The sequence below is a fragment of the Schistocerca serialis genome, chromosome 2 (genome assembly GCF_023864345.2).
Source record: "Schistocerca serialis cubense isolate TAMUIC-IGC-003099 chromosome 2, iqSchSeri2.2, whole genome shotgun sequence".
NCBI classification, from domain to species: domain Eukaryota; kingdom Metazoa; phylum Arthropoda; class Insecta; order Orthoptera; family Acrididae; genus Schistocerca; species Schistocerca serialis.
Window position 1 is genome coordinate 247,059,249 of NC_064639.1, and position 26,865 is coordinate 247,086,113.

Sequence of the window (26,865 nt, forward strand, 5' to 3'; positions counted from 1 at the left end):
GGAGCTCCTGGAAGAGATAAAAAATTAAGCAAATTCCAGTGTTACATTCTTGATTTTCTTTATTTAAACTAACGACTTGTCGCCTGAATATGTTTCTTATATTTCATTTTATCTGTTTCTACAATCGTGTTATAATTTCATGTATTGACTCGTTCCATGACCATGGAGACTTCTCCTAAATGTGGTCCCACGGAACAATAAATAAATAAATAAAAAAAAAAAATCCGAAGCGATACACATCATTAATGCCGACATGTGCCACCACCTGCAGTTTGTTGCACCCTGTGCTCTTCATGGCATCTGGAAGGACCCTTTCCACATCAGGAATGACTCCACCCGGAATGCACACGGAGTGCACACTGGATTTCTTCCCCTCCTTAGCCGCCATATCCCTAAGGGGCCCCATTACGCGCCCGACATTGGAGCTCCCAACTACCAATAAGCCCACCCTCTGCGATTGCCCGGACCTTGAAGGCTGAGAATCATCCTCTGAAACAGTGCAGGCTGCTGCATCTGGCTCAGCGAGAGACAGCACCTGAAACCTGTTTGTCAGACACACCGGGGAGGCTTTCTGATCAGCCTCCAGGGACATCTTTCGCTGCCTGCCACGCCTTGGAACGACCTCCCAATCAACCACAGGTGAGGGCTCAGCCCCACTGCGGGCAGCAACCGGGGCAACCACAGCGGCAGACTGATCTGTCAAAGCAAAATAGAAATTTTGGCATATGTATGAAATGTAACAAATAAAACCTGTTACTTGGATATTATGAATAACGCCATGAATGATTGTTGTTGTTGTGGTCTTCAGTCCTGAGACTGGTTTGATGCTGCTCTCCATGCTACTCTATCCTGTGCAAGCCTCTTCATCTCCCAGTACTTACTGCAACCTAAATCCTTCTGAATCTGCTTAGTGTATTCATCTCTTAGTCTCCCTCTACAATTTTTACCCTCCACGCTGCCCTCCAATGCTAAATTTGTGATTCCCTGATGCCTCAGAACATGTCCTACCAACCGGTCCCTTCTTCTTGTCAAGTTGTGCCACAAACTCCTCTTCTCCCCAATTCTATTCAATACCTCCTCATTAGTTATGTGATCTACCCATCTAATCTTCAGCATTTGTCTGTAGCACCACATTTTGAAAGTTTCTATTCTCTTCATGTCCAAACTATTTATCGTCCATGTTTCACTTCCATACATGGCTACACTCCATACAAATACTTTCAGAAACGACTTCCTGACACTTAAATCTATACTCGATGTTAACAAATTTCTCTTCTTCAGAAATGCTTTCCTTGCCATTGCCAGTCTACATTTTATATCCTCTCTACTTCGACCATCATCAGTTATTTTGCTCCCCAAATAGCAAAACTCATTTTCTACTTTAAGTGTCTCATTTCCTAATCTAATTCCCTCAGCATCACCCGACTTAATTCGACTACATTCCATTATCCTTGTTTTGCTTTTGTTGATGTTAATCTTATACCCTCCTTTCAAGACACTGTCCATTCCGCTCAACTGCTCTTCCAAGTCCTTTGCTGTCTCTGACAGAATTACAATGTCATCGGTGAACCTCAAAGTTTTTATTTCTTCTCCATGGATCTTAATACCTACTCCGAATTTTTCTTTTGTTTCCTTTACTGCTTGCTCAATATACAGATTGAATAACATTGGGGAAAGGCTACAACCCTGTCTCACTCCCTTCCCAACCACTGCTTTCCTTTCATGTCCCTCGACTCTTATAACTGCCATCTGGTTTCTGTACAAATTGTAAATAGCCTTTCGTTCCCTGTATTTTACTCCTGCCACCTTTAGAATTTGAAAGAGAGTATTCCAGTCAACATTGTCAAAAGCTTTCTCTAAGTCTACAAATGCTAGAAACGTAGTTTTGCCTTTCCTTAATCTAGCTTCTAAGATAAGTCGTAGGGTCAGTATTGCCTCATGTGTTCCAATATTTCTACAGAATCCAAACTGATCTACCCCGAGGTCGGCTTCTACCAGTTTTTCCATTCGTCTGTAAAGAATTCGCGTTAGTATTTTGCATCCATGACTTATTAAACTGATTGTTCGGTAATTTTCACATCTGTCAGCACCTGCTTTCTTTGGGATTGGAATTATTATATTCTTTTTGAAGTCTGAGGGTATTTCGCCTCTCTCATACATCTTGCTCACCAGATGGTAGAGTTTTGTCAGGACTGGCTCTCCCAAGGCCGCCAGTAGTTCTAATGGAATGTTATCTACTCCCGGGGCCTTGTTTCGACTCAGGTCTTTCAGTGCTCTGTCAAATTCTTCACACATTATCGTATCTCCCATTTCATCTTCTTCTACCTCCTCTTCCATTTCCATTATATTGTCCTCAATAACATCGCCCTTGTATAGACCCTCTATATACTCCTTCCACCTTTCTGCTTTCCCTTCTTTGCTTAGAACTGGGTTTCCATCTGAGCTCTGGATATTCATACAAGTGGTTCTCTTTTCTCCAAAGGTCTCTTTAATTTTCCTGTAGGCAGTATCTATCTTACCCCTAGTGAGATAAGCCTCTACATCCTTACATTTGTCCTCTAGCCATCCCTGCTTAGACATTTTGCGCTTCCTGTCGCTCTCATTTTTGAGACGTTTGTATTCCTTTTTGCCTGCTTCACTTACTGCATTTTTGTATTTTCTCCTTTCATCAATTAAATTCAGTATCTCTTCTGTTACCCAAGGATTTCTACTAGCCCTTGTCTTTTTACCTATTTGATCCTCTGCTGCCTTCACTATTTCATTCCTCAAAGCTACCCATTCTGCTTCTACTGTATTTCTTTCCTCCATTCCTGTCAATTGTTCCTTTATGCTCTCCCTGAAACTCTGTAGAACCTCTGATTCTTTCAGTATATCCAGATCCCATCTCCTTAAATTCCCACCTTTTTGCAGTTTCTTCAGTTTTAAATTACAGTTCATAATCAATAGATTGTGGTCAGAGTCCACATCTGCCTCTGGAAATGTCTTACAATTTAATATCTGGTTCCTAAATCTCTGTCTTACCATAATATAATCTATCTGATACCTTCTAGTATTTTCAGGATTCTTCCATGTGTACAACCTTCTTTTATGGTTCTTGAACCAAGTGTTAGCTATGATTAAGTTATGCTCTGTGCAAAATTCTACCAGACGGCTTCCTCTTTCATTTCTTTCCCCCAATCCATATTCACCTACTATGTTTCCTTCTCTCCCTTTTCCTACTCTCAAATTCCAGTCACCCATGACTATTAAATTTTCGTCTCCCTTCACTATCTGAATAATTTCTCTTATTTCATCATACATTTCATCAATTTCTTCATCATCTGCAGAGCTAGTTGGCATATAAACTTGTACTACTGTAGTAGGTGTTGGCTTCGTGTCTATCTTGGCCACAATAATGCGTTCACTATGCTGTTTGTAGTAGCTTACCCACAGTCCTATCTTTTTGTTCATTATTAAACCTACTCCTGCATTACCCCTATTTGATTTTGTATTTATAGCCCTGTATTCACCTGACCAAAAGTCTTGTTCCTCCCGCCACCGAACTTCACTAATTCAAACTATATCTAACTTTAACCTATCCATTTCCCTTTTTAAGTTTTCTAACCTACCTGCCCGATTAAGGGATCTGACATTCCACGCTCCGATCCGCAGAACGCCAGTTTTCTTTCTCCTGATAACGACGTCCTCTTGAGTAGTCTCCGCCCAGAGATCCGAATGGGGATCTATTTCACCTCCGGAATATTTTACCCAAGAGGATGCCTTCATCATTTAACCATACAGTAAAGCTGCATGCCCTCGGGAAAAATTACGGCTGTAGTTTCCCCTTGCTTTCAGCCGTTCACAGTACCAGCACAGCAAGGTCGTTTTGGTTAGTATTACAAGGCCAGGTCAGTCAATCATCCAGACTGTTGCCCCTGCAACAAAGGATATCTCACAAAAAAGTAAGGCATACTTCGTATATTGTGCTCATCAGTTTTCTTATTGTACTTTCTACTGCTTCTGGGATAGTTTTCAGAATAAATCCTTTTCAGACATCAGTACAGAAAATTTAAATGATTTCGCAAGATTTGCTTTAGTGGCCAATATGAAAATAAAGTAAGTTTCATATCAGCACACACTCTGCTGCAGAGTGAAAATTTCATTCTGGAAACATCCCCCAGGCTGTGGCAAAGCCATGTCTCTGCAGTATCCTTTCTTCCAGGAGTGCTGGTTCTGCAAGGTTCGCAGGAGAGCTTCTGTGAAGTTTGGAAGGTAGGAGACGAGGTACTGGCAGAATTAGAGCTGTGAGGACGGCTTGTGAGTCGTGCTTGGGTTGCTCAGATGGTAGAGCACTTGCCCGCGAAAGGCAAAGGTCCCGAGTTCGAGTCTTGGTCTGGCACACAGTTTTAATCTGCCAGGAAGTTTCATATCAGGGCATACTCCACTGCAGAGTGAAAATTTCGTTCTATCTTTAATGACTTTGGATAACCAGTAGCAATCCACAAAAATTACAGTTCTGTAGTTTTAAAAAATTTTTTTGTTAATGCTATGTGTTTTTTAAATTAATCAAGATTCTGAAGGACACAATTAGCTTCATTCATAGCAAACAAATTTCATGCATGTACATTGTATGGAAAATGTGATGGTAATTGGATGTAATATCCAGTGATATCTATGTTGTACCAGATTGGAAATTTCTGTGATACTTCTAGATGATCATCTTCACCAAAGTCACTGGCATTGTCTTCAGCATTCATGTATTCCTCTTCCTCTGACTTCATTGGACTACTATTGGACACATCAGATTCTGTAAAAGCTTTTGCAAAATTGTTACTGTTGTTAGACACTGCTGCAATCAATTGGGTCAAAAATGAATTCTCTATGAATTTCATCTAGCATTGTGGCCACATGATCATAGCTATTAACTCCAAAAAATTTCAAACATGCTAATGTATTGGATTGAGGTTAACCTCAAGCCAGTTTGTAAAAACTCATTTTGCATCTTGACCATATGTCAACAATTTTACATGTATTTTCTGCTTCATACAATGATAATTTTATTGCTGAAACTTGTTCCTGTTGTAAATTGTTTAGTTTCCAGTCAAGTATTGGCCCTCTAGTTACATTTGTACCATAATCTGAAATGTTTCAGTATTTTTAATGTAAATTGGAAAATTAAAAAAAATCTATTCACCACGTGGCAGCAGGGGAACACATACACAAAAGGGTTTAACTTTCACAAGCTTTTAGAGCCAATGGCTCCTCCTTCTGGTGGAAGAGTTGAAGGGGATGGAAGAGGGGTGAAAGAAAAGGATTGGAGAGCTTTAGGGAAAGGGGTACAGTTTATAAAAGTCACCCAGAACCCCAGGTCAGGTGAGACTTACCAGAGGGGATGAGAAGGAAAGCCTGATTGTTGGGAACAGCACCGTATTCTGTATGGAATCATCTGTTAAAATTCCTGGGACCAGTTAAGTTTCACATGGTCCTATTCCAAATCCCATGCCACTTTCCATGATGTTGATCTCATCCTCACCAAAGGCCAGCTACACATTTCTGTCCACATCAAACCCACTAACAAACAACAGTACTTACATTTTGACAGTTCCCATTGTTTCCATGTCAAATGTCCCCTTTCATACAGCCTTGACATTTGAGGCAACTATATTAGTTCAGATGCAGGCTCTTTACAGCAATACACCACCACTCTCACTTCAGCCTTCACTGGACATAATTATCCCAACAGTCTAGTCCAAAAGCAGAGTTCCCGGGCCATCACTTCCAAGCCTGGTACTGTTGTTCCCTCCAAAATACAACTTTGGAGCACACCACTTGTCATCCAGTATTATAATGGTCTTGAATGTGTCAATCAGCTACTTCAACAAGGCCATGAATTTCTAAAATCCTGCCCTGAAATGAGATCCATTCTGTCTGAGATTTTGCCCACTGCACCTAGAATAGCTTTTTGTCACCCTCCCAATCTCTGCAATATCCTTGTCAGACATTATGCTCCTTCTGCACCCATCTCCCTGCCCTATGGCTCCTACCCCTGTGACCATCCCCCATGCAAGACTTGCCCTATACACCCTCCTACCACCACCAAGCAGCCCTGTAAGTGGCAAAACATATACTACCAAAGGGAGAGCCAGCTGTGTAACGACACATCATATATCAGCTGTTATGTAAACACTGTTCAGCCTTTTCCTTCGGCATTACTACCAACAAGTTATCAATAAGGATGAATGGGCATAGGCAGAGGGTGTATACTGGCAACTCGCAATATCCTGTTGCAGAGCATGCTGTACAACGTGACATTTGTGACCTCAGCACCCTGTTTCACCACGTGCGCCATCTGGATTCTTCCCCCAGACACCAGTTTCTCAGAACTCTGCAGGTGGGAACTAGCACTACAACATGTCCTTGGTTCTTGCCACCCACCTGGCCTTAATTTACATTGATTTCTTCCATCTCAGCTTTTCTGCATTGTAACTACACTTTGCTTCACGCCGTATTAGTTTTCTACATCTTTCATTGTCTTTACCGTCTTATTTTTCACTGCCCTCCCCTTACACCTGTGTTACGTACAATGCATTTAGCTTCCCACTCTTATTAATTTGTGCACAATGTTTTAGTAGTAATCTTCGTCTTGCATAATACCCTGTCTTCCACTTTTAACCTCTCAGATTTTCAAATCTCGTCCGATCCAGTCCCCAACGATCAGTTTTTCCTTCTCATCCTATATGGTAAGTCTCCCCTGACCTGCAGTTCTGTGTGACTTTCCCAAAATCTGCCCCTTTTCCTAGACCTCTCCAGTCCTTTTCCTTCATCCTTCTTCCTTCCCCTCCAACCGTTCTGCCTGAAGAATGAGCGACGGGCTCTGAAAGGTTGCCAGCCACTACAGTTTTTTATGTGTGTGTTCTGCCGCCACTTTCTGAGTAGATTTTTAATCTATCCAAAAAATAATTTTATAAATAATTGATTGTTTTCATTGTTATACACTGCAGTAAACTTTTCACTCTCACTAGCTTGTGCATGATGTTTTAGTATTAATCTCTGTCTTGCATATTACCCTACCTTCTACCTTTAAGCTCTCAGGTTTTCAAATCTCATCTGCTGCAGTCCCCAACAATCAGTCTTTACTTCTCATCCTGTCTGGTAAGTCTTCCCTGGGTGACTTTTCTAAACTGTACCCCTTTTCCTAAATATCTCCAGTCGTTTTCCTTCACCCCTCTTCCTTCCCCTTCAACTCTCCTGCCAGAAGGAGCCATTGGCTCCGAAAGCTTGTGAAAGTTTAATCCTGTTGTGTATGTGTTCCCTTGCTACCACTTGGTGAGTAGGTTTTTTATCTGTCCATTTACATTCTATTATCAATAACTGATTATTTTCATTGTTATATCAGTCAGATTTGGATCTTCAACAGCATTCAGCAGGATCATAGAACAGATGGAAAACTTGAAAAGATCACTGTCACATTAATTTACAAAACAGTCTTATATAAATTCACTATCATTTGTGATTGTACCAGTTTTCATTATCTTTGTTGCATATACTTAGTGTAAGTGCAGAATTCTTCAACATTTTGTTCCTTGTGTTTTTGTTTTAATTAGGACAAAAATTTTTCCATCAAATTAACATTCCATCAATTTGAACACTGTAGTATTGGCAACTCATATACACATAACCACAATAAATTTTCCATCTGAACTTTCAGTATGAAGGCTGAAGGATCAAGTAGGGTCAGTGACAAGCTATATTGCTACTGAGTTGACTACACTCTTCTAAGCCCTGAGTCTTTGCTTTGTTCACTTATTTATTAGTACGACAAACAAGAGAGGACTATGTATTCACATCAGTGAGAACCACATCCAGTAGTGGTAGCAATCATGGTACAATCTTAATGTTGGCCTAGGGAGGAAGAGGACGATAAGAGGAAGTATTGGCAAGTGTAGAGTCAGTTGAGTTGGTAGTGTAATTGCTAAGGCCAAGAAGAATTTTTGCTGTATATTTGTTATTCTAAAAATAAGTAATGCTGTCTGCTGTCTGCAGGTTGTTTTGAACACCACAATGCTTTATCAGACATGGTTGTATTAAAATGTAAATGTCATGTGACTAGGGCCTCCCATCGTGTAGACCGTTCGCTGAGTGCAAGTCTTTCGATTTGACTCCACGTCGGTGACTTGTGCGTCGATGGGGAGTGGAGAAAATCTCTGACCCAGCCGGGAATCAAACGCAGGCCCTTAGGATTGACATTGTGTCACACTGACCACTCAGCCACCGGGGGCAGGATGGTTGTAATAGAAGTGGAATACCCTTGTCTTTCTATAGCCTTAGAACTGACTTGTTCTGTCAGTTAAAGGGAGACATGCAGTTTGGTGCTGTCTCCAAGCCTTAGTGAAATTGGGCATTTTTATCATTAACAAATCACTGTTAGCAGTGAAAGAAGCACTCTGTGACAGGAAAAATCTTAAGAGGAGTTGAATGCCATACCTTTTCTAACTTACTCACTAGTCCACCAAGCCACATTCTTGTGTAAGGCATCAATAATTTATTAAATATAAACCACAGCGAACTACAGGAACTAGTTACATGTGAGTGTGCTGATCACGAAGTAAACAAAGAAAATTTCGTATTTCATTCCAGATTTTACATTGTTTTAATCAAAAAATTGTGTAGATGGAAATTTATTCTAACAGACACTAAGCTCTGTTTTCATCTAGGATAGTGTAGGCAGTGTGTCACATGGATCCATAATTTTTGAGATATTTTATGAAGCAGAGGGCTAAGGTGGCAGAATTTCCTGAATATCCAGTGTTTAGGGGGCAGAGGGGGGGGGGGGGGGGGAGGGGAAGGGGGGGGAGGAGCGAGAAGAGGCAGAATGGTAAGTATATCAGAAACTTTAGTTAAAAACAGCAAACACATACCACATGATATAGTTTCATTGTCGATGACAAAGCTTTACCAAGGAAACTGTTTAAATGCCTCCATATTTGTATTCAGTGCGGTAATCCATATCAGTAAAAAGTGTTAATTCTTCTCCTGGAAGCAAGAATAATAATGTCAGTTATTTAAAAAAGAAGCACTAAAGAAGTCATTCATTTATAAGTTCTATAGATTCCATCAACAAGGAGAACCTTCAGGGTTGTGGAATGCATCAAGATGTATATTAACAAAAGACAAAGAAACTTAATCTGTATACTGTATCAACAATAAGCTATCACTATACTGGTAAAAGCTATTCATGCTTGTCTTATGCCAATGACATAATCAACGGAATTAAAACAAAAGCTGCTACTTTGTATGGGTAGTGGCGAGGGAGGGGGGGGGGGGGGGGGGGGAGCTGCTGCTGTCGTCTCTGTTATGCTAGGTAGCTGCTGTTTATCTGCTATTGATAGCTTGATATTTACTTGATTACAGTGGTATATTTCAAACAAAATATTTGTCAGGATTTGTAAATACAGAGTACTTTTTAATGTACTTCAATACTTGTCATGCAACTTTACAACAAACATTGCTACTTGCTATGCGTCTAACATGATTTTTCAATCCTTGAATAAAGAAAAAGAGTAGCTAAAGAGGCACATTTTTAATTTTCTTTTGAATTGGCAGGGATTCCCCAGTTTATGCTTTATGTGAGACAAGAATATGTTAAGTAAATTTTCAAGGAAGTACATAAATCCATTCCGAACCCTAGACAAGGTGGCAAAATCAATGTGAAATTTATTTTTGTGTCTTGTATTGTGATTGTGTAAAAAAGAAGAAGCAAGAAATAGATATATTGGAAAGTTAGTGTAACAATTCCAAAATTTCAAAATTTTAAACATAGCTGAAGCAGCAACTGTTGAAAATCTTCACGGTAAATGATAACAGCCAACCAGTTGCAGAATAAATATTTATTAAAATCCTTGGCCATGGTTTCAGTATATCTAAATATACCTTCATCAGAAGCAAAAATACACCTGAACAGGAAGACACCTTCATTAGCAAAAACCTTAGCAACATAATTCAGATAGAACACTTATAAGACTTAAGTAATCATGAAAAATACCAAAGAATTACAAGCACAAAAACTTTTAGTCACTTGAATGAGATTTTCACTCTGCAGTGGAGTGTGCGCTGATATGAAACTTCCTGGCAGATTAAAACTGTGTGCCGGACCAAGACTTGAACTCGGGAACTTTGCCTTTCACGGGCAAGTGCTCTACCATCTGAGCTACCCAAACGTGACTCACACCCCGTCCTCACAGCTTTACTTCCGCCAGTACCTTGTCTCCTACCTTTCAAACTTTGCAGAAGCTCTCCTGTGTACCTTGCAGGACTAGCACTCCTGAAAGAAAGGATACTGCGGAGACATGGCTTAGCCACAGCCTGGGGGATGTTTCCAGTACAGAGTCTCGGTCCAGCACACAGTTTTAATCTGCCAGGAAGTTTCATATCAGCACACACTCCACTGCAGAGTGAAAATCTCATTCTAGAAACATCCCCCAGTCTCTGCAATATCCTTTCTTTCAGGAGTGCTAGTCCTACAAGGTACACAGGAGAGCTTCTGTAAAGTTTGGAAGGTAGGAGATGAGGTATTGGCAGAAGTAAAGCTGTGAGGATGGGGCTTGAGTTGTGCTTGTGTAGCTCAGATGGTAGAGCACTTGCCCGCGAAAGACAAAGTTCCCAAGTTTGAGTCTTGGTCCGGCACACAGTTTTAATATGCCAGGAAGCTTTAGTCACTTACTAAAATCACATCCTGCAGTGGAGATGCATAAAACAATCGTGCCAAAGGTGTTGTCAGTAGTTAAAATTAAAATATCACCTCCATCTGTACAGCTTAATTATTAAGAGATGGTCAATGTGAACACAGCAAATATCAGTACTTAGCCTGTTGACTAATGTGAAGAGGGTGCAGGAGCACTAGGGCAGACAATCTGACTGAGAGAGGACACTTTTAATGTGCACGAGTGTCCCATGCATATGATAAGTGCCCTCTCTCAGTGAAATTGTCTGCCCTAGTGCTCCCACACCCTCTTCATGCTAGTTCACAGGCTGAGTACTGACAGATGCCATGTTCACGTTGACCATCTCTTTATATTTATGCTGTACAGATGGAGGTGATATTTTAATTTTAACTACTGACAACACTTTTGGCACAATTGTTTTATGCATCTCCATTGCAGGATGTGATTTTAGTAAGTGACTAAAAGTTTTTGTGCTTGTAATACTTTGGTATTTTTCATGGTTACTTAAAGCTATAAGTGTTCTATCTCTGTTATGTTGCTAAATTTTTTGCTAATGAAGGTGTCTTCCTGTTCAGGTGTATTTTTGCTTCTGATGAAGGTATATTTAGATATACCGAAACCGTGGTCAAGGATTTCAATAAATCTTTATTCTGCAACTGATTGGCTTTTATCATTTACCGTGAAAATTCCAAATTTGTTTAAAGGCTTCTGCAAGATATGCTCATATCTATCTGCTAAATAAACACTTCATTTACTTTAAGTACACATCAGCAAATGAAAATATCCAAAATAAGCCAACACACTTTTGCATTTGGTCAACCTAATGACAAAAGCTTCTTAGGGCAAAACCTCTGAAGCAGATATCTTGATTAGTTTATCTGTGTAAGGATTTTGTTTTAAATTGTTATCTCACATGATCCCTAGGAATTACTTTATGCACTGTGTTTCATATGGCGTGTGACATTTAGTGTCTGCTTCTGGAGCTGACAGGTCATTATTGCTTGTTTGAATCTGCATAATATGAATATTTGTGAGATTAAGATTTAAACTTGTAACACTGAACCACTTGTAACCCTGAGCTCTGCCTGTTTAGGTTGAGTTTGGAACCTTAATTGGTAAGCTTGTGTCATCAGCAGACATTACTATTTGTGAATCACCCTTAAAATCATTGGAAAATTGTGTGTGTATAACAGTAGTTTGAAAAGTTGAAAAAGTTATCGGAAAAAGGAACGACTTGTCCCAGTGGATCTTTTCTTATATTTCAATGTAGTCTTCCTGTACACAAATGCACTTGGTCCAGCGATATTCCATTGCCTTGTTGTCATATCGAAAATTAGATTCCTCCAGGCCTACAAAATACCTTTCAACTTCAGCTGTCATTTCTTTGTTTGAAGATAATCTGTCACTGAGGAAAATTTTGTTTTTGGGGAAGAGATGAAAGTCTGATGAAGCCAAATGAGGTGAATAAGGCAGGTTTGGCAACAATTTGTATCTTATTTCATGTATTTTTGCCATGGCAACAGCACTTGTGTGTGGGCAGACATTGTCTTGATGAAAGATGACTTTCTACCTTTCCAAACCTGGCCTTTTTTGCATATCTTTTGCTGTAGTTGGTCCAGGAGGTTAGTGTGATATCGTCCTGTAATTGTTTGGCCAGTGGGAAGATAACTAACAGCAGAATCCATTTTGCATCCCAGAAAATTGATGCCATGACCTTTCTGGCTAACCGTGTTGCTTTTTTTTTTGTGGTGGTGAATCAACATATTTCCACTGTTTTTACTGTCATTTTGTGGCCAGAGTATAGTGGTGGAGTTTCATTTGTGGTCACAAACTGGTGCAAAAAGTTGTATTATTTGCTCTGTAAACAGGTCAAATGTTGTTCAGACATTCCCATTCTGAAGTGTTTCTGATTGCGCGTTAAGAGTTGCAGCAACCATCTAGCAGATAATTTTGCTATATTCAGTTTGACTATTAAAATGTGAATGCCCATTCACATGAAGTTCTTACAGCAATTTCTCACACTTTCAGTCAGCATTCCCCCTTGACCATTTTTTGCACTTTTGTAATAATTTCTGGGACAATGGTACATCTAAACTGTCCCGAGCAAATTGAAATTAGTTTCTCCAATTGGATCAATTGAATATAATGGAGCAATGGCAGCACTACCACAATGAAAATAGCAAACATCATACATACAGCATAAGCTATATGTAGTTTTAAATGTAAACAGTCACCAGATGAAGAACCTCTTGGTTCAGAACTGTAATTGTGCTTATTTGTTCTTATTAAAGAGTATTATTAACAGCGGCTTGTTGCTATTTTTACTTTATTTTAAGAACTAGACTTTTTTCCGAGGCTTGCCCCTTCATGTATTCAACAGTTATATTGAACATACCTCCTCCTCCCTCTCTCTGTTTGCCTTTCCTCCCTCTGTGTGTCCACCCAACCTTCCAACCCTCTCTCTCTCTCTCTCTCTCTCTCTCTCTCTCTCTCTCTCTCTCTCTCTTCCTCCCCCTATCTTTGTCCATTTCCTCCACTTCCTCCCTCTGACCATATCTTTCACACCCCCCCCCCCCCCTCTGACCACATCTTCATCCACCTCTCTCTTTCCATCTCTGCCTTCATCTCTTTCCTTTCTACCTGCCCACTGCCCCTGTACACCTTCCACCTTCCTCATGCATCTCCCCCTCCTCCCCTCTCTCTGTCCATTTCCTCCTCACCTTCACTCTGTCCATCCCCTCCTCTATCCATCCCCTCCTCTATCCATCTCAGCCTGTCCCCAGTCATACTCATTGGCACATGTAAACCTTGCAATGCAGTTCAATAAAGCAGCTACTTCCACAACAAGCTTGTCATGTAGGGCAGGCTACACATCAGAGGCTTAAAAATGATCTATTTGTCCCTGAAATACAGGCTGCCATGCAAAGGAGACCAATAAAGCAGGCCAGTGCTACTACAACACAACACAACACGTCTGTCATGCAGGGCAGCTTACATGTCAGTGCCTGGAAAACCGTTCCTTGCCCCCCGAGATGTAGGCTACCCTGCAAAGCAATTTGATTTGACTGGCTGATACTGTTCCCACACCACATGACAGTTGTGCAGGGCAGCCTACATGCCAAGGGCTGGGAAGAACACGTTTTTGCCCATGTCTCTGCTCCTATTGGGGCTAGGAATTTATAAACCTCACATTACTGATACTGGTAAGACGAAATATGGCTGAAATCGATCCAGGGGTTTGGGAGGAGATCCCAGACATACACATATATACTGTGTTTTATATGTATGATAACAGAGTAACCAATCAGGTTCAAATTTATGGTCTTTTGAAGTAAGTTCCTAATCTTTTCACTACTTTGAAATATTATCAAGGTGTGAATGAATATTTTTGAAATTTTCTTCATGTGATACTTTATTATAAGTAACTGTATCACCTGTAAAAAAAAGTCTAAGATTACTTTAATATTGTGTGCCATGGGAGTAATATATAGCATGAATAGAAAGGATCCCAACACATTTTCCCTGGATATGCCTGTAGCCCCTCCTATGTCTGTTGATGACTCTCCGTCCTAGATAAGATGCTGCATGTTCACTGCCAAGAAATCCTTTGCCATTTGATCTCACTTCTGTTAACAAAGATCAGCATGGTACTGAGTGGCGTGCATTTTGGAAGTCAAGAAATATTGTATGTACCAGAATGCCTTGATCCATGGATTTCAGGATGCCTTGTGAGAAAAGTGCAAGTTGGGTTTCATGTGATCATTGTTTTCAAAACAGTGTCAGTTGTCATGGAGGAGGTCATTCTATTCAAAATGCCTCATTTTATTTGAACTCAGAAAATGTTCTAAGGTTCTGTAACAGATTTGTCTCAAAGATATTGGATGGCAGCTTTGTAAATCACTTTCGCTACCCTTCTGCATAGAGGTGTAACCTATGCTTTCTTCTATTTAAAAGGTCACAGTTTTGTGTTTGAGAGATCTGCAACATTACATATGACCAGAATTTCTTTGGGTTTTGTGTCAGGTCTTCCAAGACAATTCTGCTGCAGTAGTCACTGAGGCTACACAAGTTGCCCTTTTGACAGGAAGAGTTTCATTCCATATCATTCTATTTATATTCCTATATAATGAGAGACTTCTTCAACAATTTAATTTGGTTTTATTTACATTTGATCCTTTAGGGTTACATTATGTGCGATGGATGTATGTTTAATATAGAAAACACCAAGAATAGGAAACATTCTGTATCTCTGATGTTACAGGGTGCAGTTCCTCTTGCAACCAATTCTCATTTTCTGGGTATGCCTTTCTCTGCAATATCTTTCCTGCCAATGGTATTACTTTTGCTTGAGAGTCAGGAGAGACTGTGTGGTGTTAGAAGAACAACAAAGAGATAGTGGCAGAATGAAATTTAATTGATTGATGAGAGAAAAAGACTGATACAGTTTCCAATTACAATCCTCCATTTAGTTTTCTCATGAAGGATCACTGTGTGTTTACTTTACCAAGTGTCTCTCTTCATTGTGTATTGGTGTCCAGAGAGGACAGTGGCCATGAGTGACTTATGCAAATGTGAATATTTGTGTGTTATGTGTGTGTCTGATTAAGTACTTACTCCAAAAGCTAAATAATATCTAGCAGTCTTTTTTCAGTGTGCCCGTCTGGCTTTTAAGTGCCTTCTCTATGTTTTGACTATTATTATTCTTTTCATATCATTCCATTATCTCTCTGACATGAAGCATTTCGAATACTGCTGAAAGTAGTGTCCGTGGTGATTAATATTTTGAACTGTGTCATTGCCAATGAGAGGCTAAATGCAGTGTATGAGGAGAACAGCTATGCTTTTGTATATGGTATTTCTGTCATAAAAAGGAAGAAAATAAGAACATGAATGTCTTTTCCCCAGGACCCATCTTTGCTGAGGACTGTTACTGTCCAGTTGAATCTATTTCTGAGTGGTTAACCAAGTTTGGCTGTCAAAGAGAATATGAACAGATTACAGAAGATCTTAAGCCATTTCCTAATGTGAATCTCACTGAAGTCAGAAGAAGCATTCTTAAAAAGTATGACAGTCCAGGCAGCACTAGCCTCTGTAACTATGTCATTAAAGATAATGAGGTATTGCTATTTCTTCCTTTTTAAGCAAGGTACATGAAATAATGGAACCTAGTATTTTTAGATTTTTGTTGTTGTTTTAGATATACAGAAAATGTTATGGCAAATATGTTGGTTTCAAGATGTTCATGGATGCCATATTATTATCATTGGCACGTAAAGTAGTTCTTCCAGATCTGGAATTTTTCGTGAACCTAGGAGACTGGCCACTTGTCAGCACTGAAAAGGGTCCAAAAGTGCCAGTATTTTCTTGGTGTGGTTCTGACGATACAATGGATATTGTTTTACCTACTTATGATATTACTGAGGCAACACTGGAATGCATGGGCAGGTATGACTTATTTTGCATGAGTATTAAAAGATAGAAATTTCCATCAGTTTCGTTCAAGGCAATATTTTTGACAGCAACTAAATATGTAATTTTTGCTAATATTCTATTGTTTTGCTTTAGAATTTAACAAACTCACTTATGGCATGACAAATTTGCACATGATGTATCTATAATATGTTTTGTGGAAATCATTTTTAGAGTGAAGTGAGAAATATTAAGAATTTTACATACATCTGAAATTTATTTTCATAAGCTCACTGTTCATCAAATGTTCATTAAACAAAGTTTATTTGTATTGAAATACTCCCCTATGCAGAAAAAATACCTGTTGTTTCAAGGTAAGTATTGGTATCTTAAGGTCTATATGTACATAGCTACTCCACAAATACGAGCACCTGTATCTCTCCATGCGAGCTATGATTTCCCTTCTTTTATTACGATGATCATCTCTCCCTATGTAAGTCAACATCGACAAAATATTTAACATTCAGAGGAGAAAATTGGCAATTGAAATTTTATGAGAAGATCCTGCCACAATGAGAAATGCCTTTGTTTTAATTATGTCCACCCCAAATCCTGTATCATGTCCATGACACTCTCTTCCTTATTTCTTGATAATACACAACATGCTGCTCTTCTTTGAATTTTCTCAATGTCCTTTGTTAATCCTATATTGTAAGGATCCCAAACCACGCTGCAGTACTCCAAAAGAGGATGTACAATTGTTAGTGTAGGCAGTCTCTTTAGTAGATCTGTTGCATCTTCTAAATGTTCCACCAATAAAACATAGTCCTTGGCTCGCCTTCCCCATGACATTTTCTGTGTGTTATTTCCAATTTAAGTTATTTGTAATTGTAATTCCTAGATATTTAGTTGAATTTATGGCATTTAGACTTGATTGATTTATCATGTAATGGTAGTTTAATGGATTCGTTTTAGCACTCATGTGGATGACCTCACACTTTTCATTATTTAGCCTCAAGCGCCAATTTTTGCACCATACAGATATTGTACCTGAGTCATTTTGCAATTGGTCTTGATCTTCCAATTGTAATGTCTCTTGCAGCAGTCTCTCCGTGATATTTTCAGAAATTTTATAAATTATATAACTCAGTACATATCTCGAAATATCTCTTCTTATCTTACCGATTATCAATGCAAAATAGTTTCAAGCCCAATTATTCCTTGGAGCATCCATTTACTCCATGGAATAGCTTCTCTGCTATCTATGTTTTCTCTTATGAAAAGAATGAAGGAATGCTTGCCGATTAGTCGTGAAAGAAGGAGGATGTATATGTATGTATTGTTGAGCTAGTCGCCATCTTGATGAGATTCTGTATGAGAAGGAATTTAATACATGAACTAAACTAAAGTAAGTGTGTTCGCATATTATTTAACTGATTATTATTGACAGTGTCTGCTTACTACACTGTGTTGCACGGGATCAGTGGGGAACATCTGATTTACACTGGATGAACCTGCCGTTTTGTATGCTCAAGATATCCAGTTACTTCAAATAACTAGGCCAACACGGTCATACCAGCAGATCTCCGGTCTTCCCCATGTGATCACCGAAAGTTAATAATTATTACAAATGTTTTCAGGAGATCGACTGACAATTTTCATCGCACCGAGACTTCGAAATGGCTTCACTGCCATATGGAATTTAAGTTAAGCTCAATTTAATCAGGATAGAACAGTATTGAACTGTGTGAATGTGATAAGCCTGCTTTGTGAATGAAAATTCCCTTAACATACGCATGTTTTTACTATCCTGATCAGTGAAGCTAAATCAGGCCAGTGTGAGAGAGGTTTTTAAATTTTAGATCCCACAAAAAAAATATTAAACAATGACTTTATTAGATGATAAACTAGAGCATTGTCTACAAACAACTGAAGATGGCTGCTCAGATTGTCTCCTAAATAGTTTATATAGATAAGGTATGTAGAGGGTCTATAATACTACCTTGGGGAATGCCAGAAATCATTTCTGTTTTACTTGCTGACTTCTGTAAATCACTACAAACTGTGACCTCTCTGACAGGAAATCATGAATCCAATTGCATAACTTGGATGATATTCCATAAGCACACAATTTGATTACAAGCTGCTTGTGAGGTATGGTGTCAAAAGCCTTCTGGAATTCTAGAAATATGGAATCAATTTGAAATCCTTCATCGATAGCACTCAACTGTTCATGTGAGTAAAGAGCTAGTCGTGTTTCGCAAGAACTACGTTTTCTAAATCCATGTTGACTAAGTGTTAATAGATCATTTTCCTCAACATAATCCATAATGTTCAAACATAATGTATGTTCCAAAATCCTGCACCATATTGATGTTAATGATATGGGCCTGTAATTAGGTGGATTACTCCTATTTCTTTTCATGAATATTGATGTTTTGTCTGCAACTTTCCACTCTTTGGGTATGGATCTTTTGTCAAGTGAGCAGTTATATATGATTGTTAAGTATGGAGCTATTGCATCAGTATACTCTGAAACGAACCTGATTGGTATACAACCTGGATTGGAAGACTTGCTTTTATTAAGTGATTTAAGCTACTTCACTGTTCCAAGAATATCTATTTCTAAGTCATATTGACAACTGTTCTTCATTCAAATTCTGGAATATTTACTTTGTCTTCTTTGATGAAGGAATTTCGGAAGGCCGTGTACAGCACTGTAATCAATACTGTTTCCATTGCTATCACACAGAGAAGGTATTGACTGTGTCTTGCTGCTGGCATATTTTATGTGTGACCAGAATCTCCTTGGATTTTCTGCCAGGTTTCAAGACAAAGTCTCGTTGTGAAAACTATTATAAGCATCTCGCATTGGAATCCATGCTAAATTACGAGCTTCTATAAAAGTTTTCCAACTTTGGGGTTTTGAGTTTGTTTAAATTTGACATGCATTTTTTGTGGTTTCTGCAACAGTGTTCTGACATGTTTCGTATACCATGGGAGATCAGCTCCATCATTTGTTAATTTATTTGGTATAAATGTCTCAATTGCAGTTGACACTATTACTTTGAATTCAAGCCACATGTGATCTGCGCTTACATTGTTAATGTGGAAGGAGTGGGGATTGTCTCTCCAGAATTTTTGTCTGCTTTTGTGAATAGATATATTTTTTGTTTATTTTTAGTGGATCTGGGAGTTACGGTATTTGACCTCACTACAACAACCCTGTATTCACTAATCACTCTATCCATTTTGATGCTTGTTATAGCACAGATTATCTGTTGCCAAGAGGTCAAGTGCGCATTTACTATTCCAGTGGGCTCATGAACCAATTGCTCAAAATAATTTTCAGAGAATGCACTTAGCACAATTTCAGATGATGCTTTTTATGTATGTCTGGATTCAAACATGTATTTTTGCCAACATATCGAGGGTAAATTGAAGTCACCACCACCTATAATTGTATGAGTCAGGTATGTGTTCAAAATTAGACTCAAGTCTTCTTTGAACCTTTCAGCACTGGAAGGTCGGTAAAAGGATCCAAATATTATTTTATTCTGGTTGCCAAGAATGACCTCTACTCACACTAACTCACAGTAACTACCTACTTCAATTTTGCTGCAAGATAAACTACTTCTCACAACAACAAACACACCACTGCCAACAGTTTAAGCTGCACTTATTTCTGGCTTTAGCCAGCTTTCAGTGCCTATAATGACTTGAGCATAAGTGCTTTCTATTAGTGCTTGAAGCTCTGGTACTTTCCCAACATTGCTACAATAATTTACAACTGTTATAATGATGGTTTCTAGATCTACATTCTCCCTGTGTTCAACCTGCACCCTTTGAAACTGAAGTCCTTTCTGTTTTTCCCCAAGGCCCTCTAACCTAAAAAACCACCCAGTCCACACCACACAGTCCCCACTACCCATGTAGATGCCTCCTTTGTGTAATGGACTCATGGCTTATTTAATGGAACCCGAAACCCCACCACCCAATGGTGTAAGTCAAGGAATATGCAGCTCCACAGTTGCAGAGCTGTATGAGCCTCTGATTCAGATCCTCGACTTGGCTCTGTTCCTGCGGTCCATAATTGGTTCTGCTGACTACGCTGAAATGGTGAGCTCTTCTCTCATGTTGGACTGTCAGCCTTTACTGCTTTTGTCAGCTGCTCAAAACCAGAGAGCAACTGTTCTGATCCAAGGTGTCACACGCCATTGGTACCGACATGAGCCAACACCTGCACTTGGCTGCACACTGTGCTCTTCATGGTATCCATAAGGACCCATTCCATGTCTGGAAAGACTCCACCTGGTATGCACACAGAGAGCACACTGGCTTTTTTCTCATCCTTGGCAGCAATGTCCCTAAGGGCCCCCATAATTCACCTAACATTGGAGCTCCCAATATTGTGACTACCTGGATCTTACAGGCTGAGAGGTGCCCTCTGAAACAGGACAGGTGACTGCTTCTGACTGAGGGACATTGTCAGCCACAGATAGCACCTGGGACCTTTTTGTCAGACTAACTGGGGAGGCCTTACGTTCAGGCCCTCAGGATGTCTTTCTTAGCCTACTGCATTCCGAGGCAACCTCCCACTCAACCACGGGTGAGGGGTGAACCTCAGTGCGAGCAATAACTGGGCTGGCCACCAGTGCAGTCCGATTGGTGGTCACATGGGTCATGCTGGACATCTGTTCGATCCCCAAGGCCATTCCACAACAGTGATCCCATCCACTGCAGCCACAAGCTGTGTAACAGAAGTCAACACAGCCTGGAGCTGGGAGCAAAGTGTCATCAACTCAGCTCGCATCCGCATACAGCACTCACAGTCCCTATGCATACTAACTACACTACACAGACAGACAAACAAACAACTATCAACAAGCACTATGAAACTCTACTGTAGACACTGACAAAAATGCAAGAACTGTGTCTAATGAATTTGATTAATGAACAGAAACCAAAAACTAAACTGCCAAAGCACACAGGTGAGACTAAATAATTTTGTGGTATTTATTATATTCGACTTACAATTATAAATAATACATCACATGAAACAGCAACTGAAACTGCTTTGTTTGTATACCTGTTTTTGCAAAGGGAAAGTGTATGAGATGACCAAGAGTGACTTAAAAATGTGTTGAACGATTGAGAGACTGTTTCACATGTAGCCCCAAGAAATCAGTTCAGAAGGCTAGTTGTGAATTAGCGATACCAGAGACATCTATGTGGAGATTTTTAAGGAGATACTTATGACTACATCCATACCATTTGCAGTTGTTACAAACTCTTAAATCTACAAACCACAGTTTATGTGCCAGCTTTCAAAAAAAAAAAAAAAAAAAAAAAAATGTTGCAGCAAAACACTGAAGATTTTCTGGATTGATGAATCAACATTTCACCTAAGTGGAAATGTAAACACACACAATCTGGGGGTATGCAAAACCCAACAGCTTGGTAAAGTTGCAGTGAGACTCCCCTGAGTTGAATGTTTTTGTATCGAACCCCAGCAGAAGGTTTTTGGGCCACTTCTTTTCCAGCAAAGCAACTGTAACTGGTGTTTTTTACCTTGAAATGCTAGAACTATGGCTCTTTCCTCAATTGGATGAAGCTTAACCACAGAACTTTATTTGGCAGCCTCATTGGCTTAACTCAGTACATGACTGGTTAAACAACATTGTACTCAACTGCTGGATTGGCCACAAGGGGCTGGATGATAAGAGTTTGTTTTGCAAGGCTTCCACATTCATCGGATCTAATGCCATGCGATTTTCACCTTTGGGGATTCACAGAAGGATCATTTTTATATGTCACTGCTACCAACTGATCTACCCACCTTAAGGAACAGGATTGAAACAGTTGCAACAGTTTCTCCAGACACACTGATAAAGATTTGGGAAGAACTCGTCTATCAACTCAGTGAGTGCCATGTCACAAATGGTGCTCATATTGAATGCTTGTAAGAAAAACTGTTTGAGTTGCTCTTTTGTTTATAATTATGTAAGTTGAATGTGGTTAATGCTACAAATCCTTAAAACACTGATAGTCATTTTGAAACACCTAATGTGATGTATATGAATGAAATCTACACAATGTAAGCCTTTTCAAGAACAAACTTGAGTGAGGAAAAGAAATACAAATGAAAACAATTACACACCTTCCTCTTTCGGCAATTGGTGTTAAAAGTTATGAACCATTGAAGATCGTAGTTATGTTCTCTTTCTCATGCTCAAAGAGCTGGTAGGTTTTCTTTTTCTCTTGCTATGATGACCAGTTAAATGAAAACCATATTTATTTGTTTTAAATGTTGTTCAAAATGCGTATGTGATACATATTTGTATCACTTTTTCCTCCAGTAATATCCCCCTTGCTCACTTTAAGTTGACCAGCATTTGCAGAGAGCCTGAATTCCCACAGAAAAAAATTTGTTGGGGTGACTGTGCAACAGCACGTGCCTAGTCATGAGAAAACTTATTGACGCACAATGCTTGTTTGAATGGTCCAAGCATACAAAAGGTCTAGTGGATATGGCAGATACAGAATACACTTAAACTCCAGAACTTGCGAATCTGAGTGTTATACACTAGCAATAGTCATTTCTCACTAGATGTTGTGCTCCTTGAGGACAATTTTCTCATCTCAAAAGAGGATGAGCAGAACCTTTCTCTTCTGTTGCTTGAGTTAAAAATTTGTTTGGTTTGATGTATGAGAAATTGTTTCATAATCACTGACGATTTTTGCAAGGGAGGAATCACCTTCTTGTTCTACATACAACAGAAGCTGCTCATATGCATCAACATGTCACTCTTTTAATTTAGCAATTAGCTACAACATGGGTGCTTTATGGAATTGGAGCACATAATTCACAGTGAGATGTCCTGAACTGATGTTTAACATTGTGGTAATGTCATCCAGTGTCACTTTGCAGTTTCTTCAATAACTGAAGTGTTTTCTGGAGTCACAATGCTATTTACCTGACAAAGATCAGGAAGGCCTTGCATGTTACCTTAGGGTTAGTCTTTCCGCTCCCAGGAGTGGAATGACTCCTTACCCTCTCCCTTAAAACCCACATCCTTTCGTCTTTCCCTCTCCTTCCCTGTTGCGAAAGCTCGAATTTTGTGTGTATGTTTGTGTGTCTATCAACATACGAACACTTTCGTTTGGTAAGTTACATCATCTTTGTTTTTAGATATATTTTTCCCACGTGGAATGTTTCCCTCTATTATAGTCATAACTAGTAGTTTCTTACATTTGTCTTGAGTTAAACTGTTCCTTGGCCATTGATACTTAATAGTAGTTTTTTTTAATGTATCTTATTGATGGATTACTTTTAACTGATTTTTGAAATAGTACCCTTAGAAAGTAAACCTTTACAAAGTTTTAGTTGCACATCTAATATCCGAATATGTAAATTTTTCCTGGTAATATTACATTACAGATAAGTTAATGTACGGAAGGGTGAGTACTGGGCAGTGAAGAAAATTTCCAGACTAGTCTAAATTTTTTGAAAAAAATTATAAATGAAACAATGAGTAACAAATTGAAATTCATTTTATAAAAAGTACTAGCTGATTAGCTGGCATTGCCCAGGTATATATTTTTCGATCTTCTGTTACTCCATATTCTCCTTCCCCCTCTCTCCGCCATCCTCTTCCTCTTCCCTATCTTTGTTTATCTTCTCCTTTTCTCTCCATGTTATCACTCTCACTCCAACAGGAGGTCACTGGTTCTTACCCCCCACAGTGTTTCTTTGCAGATAGTAAATAATTTGTGCACCAAATTAGGTAGAAATCAATTGAGGAGTGTAGGAAGAGCTTTTTACCAATCTATTTGTCTGCATAAGCACATGTCACATATATTTAATATACTTTACATGTATCTGTACACATATTTCACCTGTATCTTTAGCGAATTTCGTCCTGCAGTTTCATTTTCACTCAGCTCAATGTTCATGACATCATATCATCTGAACTGTGTGTTGTACAATGATATAATTTATTTGGTACATTCAGTGATATATGTGAATACTGTTTGCAAAATATGCCATGAATATAGCTAGTAGTAAAGAAGTAATAAATTAATATGAGGGCTTGTTGAAAAGTAATGCCTCCAAATTTTAATTGGAAAATTCTTAAAGTTTTTTAAATAAAACAAGTGTTATTAACATTTTACATCTTCATTCTTAATGTCTACATATTTATTTCCCAGCATAGTCACCCTGTCAATGTATACATTTCTCCCAACGAGAGACCAGTTTGTTGATACCGTCACTGTAGAATGCTAACTTTTTAATGTAGCCACAACCTCACATCTGCTTGCACCCTTCATCAATATCAAATAAAGTCCTCAAAAGTGTTCGTTAAGTTTTGGAAACAGATGGTAACTGGATGCTGTGAAGTCAGGACAGTATAGTGGATATCAGTGACTGTGACCCCAAGGTACTAGATTATCATGGATTTCACAGTGCTTGTGTGTGGTTTGACATTGCCATGTGGAAGGAGAGGGTCCTCCATATGTCTTGTGCACCAACACAGATACATTACAAACTACCATGTTACACTCTACAGTTCAGAGTGCTCTAGCTGTAGAGGACTGTAATATGTAGACATGAAGAATAAAGACACAGAACAGTAATAATGTTGGTTTTATTCAAAAAGCATTGAGTTTTCACATAAAAATTTGGAGGCATTACATAATTTTCAGCTTACCCTTCATCATGTTGATATTATGCTTGATACTTCAGAGTTTATTGCTACAGCTAGTGCAGTAAACACTTTCTTGTACCAGTAGGTAAACACAAATGATGTCATAACTTTTAATGCATGCACTGTAAAAGTAAAGAAACCCAAAAATTAACAAAATTTAGCCCCTTGAAGATCAGTTTTAGAGATCTGCCTGTAGATCTTTCAATCAACTTTCATTTTTAGTGGGAATCAACTCTTTCACTTTGTTCATGCCAACAGAAACTTGATACCTAATACAACCTTTATGTAAGTCAAATTATGGAAAGTATTCATGAAAACTTTGTTAACATGTTGTGCAAATGAGGTGCATAGTCTAGTAATGTAAGTTAATGTTAAAATTGTTACTTTGATAGAGACAATTAAATTCTGTAGACTGGGAAATAAATCATAGTTGCTGTTTCACAACTGTCATTCCTATAGTTCTAATTTCTTTGCATCTTATTCCATGAAGTTGTAAATTTGGCTGTCATATTTTGGTTCTTGGGGACCCTACATTGCTTTTATTTCCTTTTGCAACTAATTGTTTCATGAGCCCTGTTTGCAGAACTGATTATACAAACAAAATAGATTGAAATTCTTAGAAAGACAACAAAAACATTTACCTGCAGTCTACGGGAGTACAACAGTAAAGTGCCAAGTCTGCGACTTCTCACAGTTAGTACAGGATATAGCATGCAAGAATGTCCAGAATGAGGGGCTAGTGTTACTGATTTTCTAACACCAACATGCACTGCTATTTCCTTTGGACTTCACACATCTTTGAGTACTACATATTACGCATTAGCTACCTTTGACCAGAAAGTGCTCACAAATCCCAGTATGGAGCATACAAGCATATGTTATCTTGACAGCAATAGAGGAAGCTGTGAGATGAACTACAATATCCATCAACTGTAATACAGCTGTATCTTTATATGCTTGATCTACTGCCAAACACTGAACAACAGTAAACTACACAGCAGCACCAAGATAACTGGTACAGCCACACGTCTTCAAGTACAGAGACACTTAAACAGGCAGAATATGGCTCTGCACTCAGCAATGCCTATGTAAGACAATAAGTGTATGTTGCAGTTGGTAGATCGGTTACTGCTGCTACAATGGCAGGTTATCAAGAGTTAAGTGAGTTTGAACCTAGATTATAGTCGGCATCCGAGCGATGGGAAACAGCATCTCCGAGGTAGCAATGAAGTTGGGATTTTCCCTTATGATCATTTCAAGAGTGTACCACGAATATCAGGAATCTGGTAAAACATCGAATCTCTGACATTGCTGTGTCTGGAAAAAGATCCTGTTAGAATGGGACCAACAATGACTGAAGAGAATCGTTCAACATGACAGAAATGTAACCCTTCTGCAAATTGCTGCAGATTTCAATGCTGGCCATCAATAAGTGTCAGTGTGTGAACCATTCAATGAAACATCATTGACATGGGCTTTCAGAGCTGAAGGCTCACTCGTTTATCCTTGATGACTGCACGGCATAAAGCATTAAGCCTTGCCTGGTCCCATCAACACCGACATTGGACTGCCGATGACTGGAAACATGTTGCATGGTTGGACGAGCCATGTTTCAAATTGTATTGAGGGGATGGACGTGTACAGGTATGGAGACAACCTCATGAATCCAAGGAATCTGCGTGTCAGCAGGAGACTGTTCAAGCTTGTGGAGACTCTGTAATGGTGTGGGGTGTGTGCAGTTGGAGTGATACGGGACTCCTCATACGTCTAGATACGACTCTGACAGGTGACACGTACGTAAGCATCCTGTCTGATCACCTTCATCCATTCATGTCCATTGTGTATTCCAATGGACTTGGGCAATTTCAGCAGTACAATACAGCACCCCGCACATCCATAATTGCAAGAGAGTGGCTCCAGGAACACTTCTGAGTCCAAACACTTCTGCTGGCCACCAGACTCCCCAGACATAAACATTACTGAGCATATCTGGGATGCCTTGCAATATGCTGTTCAGAAGAGATCTCCATCCCCTTGTAGTCTTACAG

The 26,865-nt window shown here is 39.2% G+C and overlaps 1 protein-coding gene across 1 annotated transcript in view; it reads left to right on the top strand.

The window, feature by feature from the left end:
• LOC126456994 (protein O-glucosyltransferase 2-like) overlaps positions 1-26,865 on the top strand; it is a 93,472-nt gene that overhangs the window by 47,910 nt on the left and 18,697 nt on the right. The window contains exons 3-4 of the mRNA XM_050092958.1: positions 15,606-15,817; positions 15,898-16,145. Coding sequence (XP_049948915.1) covers positions 15,606-15,817; positions 15,898-16,145 — 460 coding nt within the window. The remainder of the gene's footprint in view (positions 1-15,605; positions 15,818-15,897; positions 16,146-26,865) is intronic.